Here is a 4,034-nt window from a genome sequence, read left to right as displayed (position 1 = left end):
AGAAGTCTGGAGTTTTTTAAAAGGTCCAAAAAACCAAATTTCCAGTTTTTGCGTTTTGGGTGTTTTTGAAACCGCCTTGAGCCAGGGGTATTAAAAAACACCCAAAAAGCAAAAACTGAAAACTTGGTTTATTGGACCTTTTCAAAAAAAAACTCCAGAAGTAAAGTTTTGCTCAAAATGATCTAAAAAATTTCGAAAAAAATTGGGTAGTAGAGGGTTAATCTTTGAAGAAACTGATTGAACTTTTCAAGGATTGAAGAACCAAGGGATTTAAAATGTGATCCAATGCCAGAAATAGCTTCAAGGTATTCTTTTTAGTTCTATGAAGGCCACAAACCGCTTGTTAAATAAATTATTTCTTTTTATTATTTTTCGACAAACCGCAAACTTCATTTATGTACAGCCTAGTAATGGTAATAATAATTCATGTAGTCTATAAATAATAAATGTTCTTTGCTACCCTTCCATTAGGATGCGAACCACAATTGGCAAATGAAGCGCAGACCTCCTGCTAGCCATTTTGCATTCGCACAATGTTCAAAAAAGTATTTTTAAATGCAACAAAAAACCATGGTAATCTGAATGAAAAGTATTCACACCAAGCCGTCCCCCCAAAATTCACTCGAACGAAATCTGCCGCTTCGCCTTCAGAATGCTCGGCGTGGCCCCTCCACCCACCAGAAGCTTCGCCTTGGCGTGCGAACCCGCACCCTTCTGATCCGCGTACGGACTAAGGTTCTTCTGGTCCTTACCGGAAAACGAAACCTGCTTCTGGGCGGACGACTTTTGCCGCAACTCGCTGTCGATGTTCTCCCGCAGAACCGAGGCCGCCGCCGCCGCCACCGTCGTCGTCTGCGACAGTTGGTTCAGAAACTCGGAACTCTGCGAGAAAACGGAACTCTGGCTGAGCAGAAGCTGCTGGCTGCCGTCGGCGGCGACCGAGCTGGACTCCGAGAGGAGCGTCGAGGTCGAGGTGCTGCGTCGCATCAGCTGCTTGCGCTGTTCGTACTCCTCCGGGGCGATGTAACCCTGGAGTTTGGTGTGGTTGCGGGCGTTCAGGAGGCGGGTCTTTTCGCGCAGGTAGATGTCGTCGACGGTGCGGCCCTGGATCACGTCGAACACGTTCTTGTTGGCCAACCTGGAGGGAATTAAATCAGTGGAGGTTTGCAATTGAAGATATGGAAACTGCCTACCGTAACAGCTTTTCACTGGTGCTGGCCACGGTCTGGTCGTTGAACTCGAGGAACAACCGCTTCACCACACGCGCCAGGTTCGACGCGTACGTCTTGAACTGTTCGTGCTTGACCGAGATCTGCTTCGATTGCAACGCTTGCGAAACCGCCCAGAGAAGTTTCTGCGAAATGAGAGCAACGTTTAGATCGAGATTTTGTTCAACCAGGAGATGAACTCACCTTTTTGTGGTTCTCCGTCAGCACCGTGACGGGCCGTGCCGGATTCGAGTCCGGAAAGCCAACCTCCGAGTTGGCGCGGAACAGTGACCGCCCGCAGAAGCTCGTCTCGGACGCACTCTTTGTGCTCAGATTGCGCGAGCCCACGCAAAAGCTCTGACTGCGGGCCATCTTCAGCGAGCGCGGCGTCAAGTCCTCTTCGTTGATGGACGCGGACGAGTCTATCCGGGGCATCTTTCCGGACCGCGCGTCGCCGAATGGGTCATCTTCGCGTCTCCGCTTGCCGGCAGCCGACGATTCGCCGAGATCAATCGACTCTCCGGTGGAGAGGTTTCGCAGCCCGGAATCCGGCAGCGTGTCGATGTTGTTGGTGGAACCGTACCGCTGGGACGAGGACGAGAGCAGCGATTCTTTCACGGACAGGTCCGGCCGCGAGCCGGTTACGGAGGAGAATCGGAGGGCGCGCTTCGGCGGAGAGAAGAGTGCCCGTTTCGATTTCTGTACTCGACTTGCGGTGGCCGAACTTATGGTTGTGGAGGTAGACGCCTTCGCCTCGTTTGGAGGACTCTGGAAGAGAGCCCGCTTGGAGGTTTCCCGGCTGACGGTTGAGAGGGCAGGTTTGGCGACTGGGAGGCTCAACGTGGCACGCTTCTTGGCTGATGAACCGGGTGTTTTCCGGCGTGGAGTCTTTCGACGACCGGGCGTGCGCCGTTTTGGGGTGCGACCCTTGTTTTTACGACGATTGTTGGATTTCCTGGAAGTTTTACAAATGTTACACAAATGTCTTAGATAAAGACAACTTGAAATGCCTTACTTTGGATCGAGTAGAATCTGTCTATTGCACAAACGGAACGCGGACGGTTGACTGGATGACGAGGAGGCCGCTGACGCCGACCCGTGCGACGTGTTGAGCAGGTTGGCCGAGGAAAAGACGGCGCGACGACGAGCCAGATGGCTTAACCGACTTCCCGGAGATTGGTTCAACATTCTGAAAATCAATCGACAATCAAAAAAATTGTAACTTCATTAGCTGAATACCAAAACTCACTTGAATCGCTGGTTGCGCTTCTTGGCGCTGGACGGTGACCGCGGCACATTGAACGTCGACCCCGTTTCCGACCCAATGTAGCGATCGATATACTTCAGCCCGAGCAACTCGATCTTCTCCGTATCGGTGGACCGATTGTAGCAAACGCCGTGGGCACGCAACTGCAGCAGCTGTGGCCACTCCGTCTGCCGCAGTTCGGCCATCGAGTGGGTTGGCTTGTTCAGACTTCCGGTGGTGGACTCTACATCTTCAACCTCCTTCGCTGCATCAGTCTCACGATAGCAAAAGTTCGCCTCGTTCTCCCTGTACAACGTAATCATCCGGTCGACGTCGATGCGGGAGTAGGTCAACGACGGCGGAGGCAACACTCCCGACAGAGATGCCTGCAAGCGCTTCAAAATTGCGCGCTCGATCTGGTCCACTTGACTCATCGCGCTCGCATTGCCCGTGACGGACACGTTGAACGATTTGTCCTCCTCGACGTCTTCCGGGTCCGACTTGGAAGGTTCATACTCCTCCTCCTCGTCATCGTCGTCCGCAAAAAGATCCGGAGACTTTTCGTTGTTGTAGTGCATCAGAGAACTGTTCTCCTTCGTCAGCAGTTCGAACGACTCGTTCAGCTTTTCCCGGTTGACCTTCGAGTTGGTCGTTGACTCGCCCCGCGAGCCATTGTCCTCATTCAAACTCTTAATCTTCCCATTAAACGAAAGCTCCTCCGGAGCCACCTCGTTACTCTCCGCGTCATCCGATGAAATCTTATTATCCACGGCGTTACAGCTATCCTCCGCCATCAGGATACCACCGATCGGGGTCGGCTTCACCAATTCCTTTGCTTCTTGCACACTTGTTGCCTCTTTCGACGAACTTTCGTGATCCTCCTGGCTGAGCAGACTCTTAATTTTGTTTTCAATGTAAACAGAATCTACCAGCACGGCAGCAGAAGTGTCCCGAACTTCTTCGTTGGACGGCTCCGATGAATTCGTGTCCACTTCGGAACGACCGCAGGTTGAGACCTGTTAAGAGAAATCTATCAAAATTGTGTTCCCAAAAATCAAATTCTACAAACTCACCGCCGACACGTCCGCAATCGATTCGTTGTTGCTCAAGTTCAGTCTGGCGCTTTTTGTAATCATTTTCCCCTAATTTAATCCAACCAAGTTCTGCAATAAATCAGAAAACATTCCACACCGCCGAAAATGTCAGTTGAATCAAGCGCCAAATCAAACCCAAAAAAGTCAGTTTGTGTTGTGTTCTGATTACACGTCACAGTAATGACAGCTGCTCGAGCCGCGCACTTTACCTGTGCCGAGTTGCGCACTTTTTTTCAAACTTCTTCTTCCTCTGTCTCTCCGTTTCGGCGCTTGCTCGTGAACTTTTTTTTTTCAACACATTTTTCACCGCTGAATAAGGTTCGATTTTGGGAAAAGTCGAGCTGAATGCACGCACCGATCGTGGAACTAATCAATTAAGGCGGAATATTTAAGTAAGCGCACGATTAAACGCGATTATTTTAAGTAAAATGCACGCTCCCATCAGCGAGTTGCTGATGGCTTTGCGCCGATTTGATGATGACACTT

The 4,034-nt window shown here is 50.7% G+C and overlaps 1 protein-coding gene across 1 annotated transcript; it reads right to left on the bottom strand.

Moving 5' to 3' along the window:
* Positions 1-349: 349 nt before the first annotated feature.
* LOC120420084 (uncharacterized) lies at positions 350-4,034 on the bottom strand. The gene is made up of 7 exons (XM_039583014.2): positions 3,758-4,034; positions 3,528-3,617; positions 2,458-3,470; positions 2,224-2,397; positions 1,413-2,163; positions 1,194-1,354; positions 350-1,138 (listed from the first exon to the last, which is right to left on the bottom strand). Exons 2-7 carry the CDS (start codon positions 3,588-3,590, stop codon positions 619-621), a joined length of 2,682 nt encoding a protein of 893 aa, XP_039438948.1. The 5' UTR covers positions 3,591-3,617; positions 3,758-4,034; the 3' UTR covers positions 350-618.

The sequence above is a fragment of the Culex pipiens genome, chromosome 3, assembly GCF_016801865.2.
Source record: "Culex pipiens pallens isolate TS chromosome 3, TS_CPP_V2, whole genome shotgun sequence".
Classification (NCBI taxonomy): domain Eukaryota; kingdom Metazoa; phylum Arthropoda; class Insecta; order Diptera; family Culicidae; genus Culex; species Culex pipiens.
The sequence above is the reverse complement of the archived record's forward strand: the minus strand, read 5'-3'. Positions and strand labels throughout refer to the sequence as shown.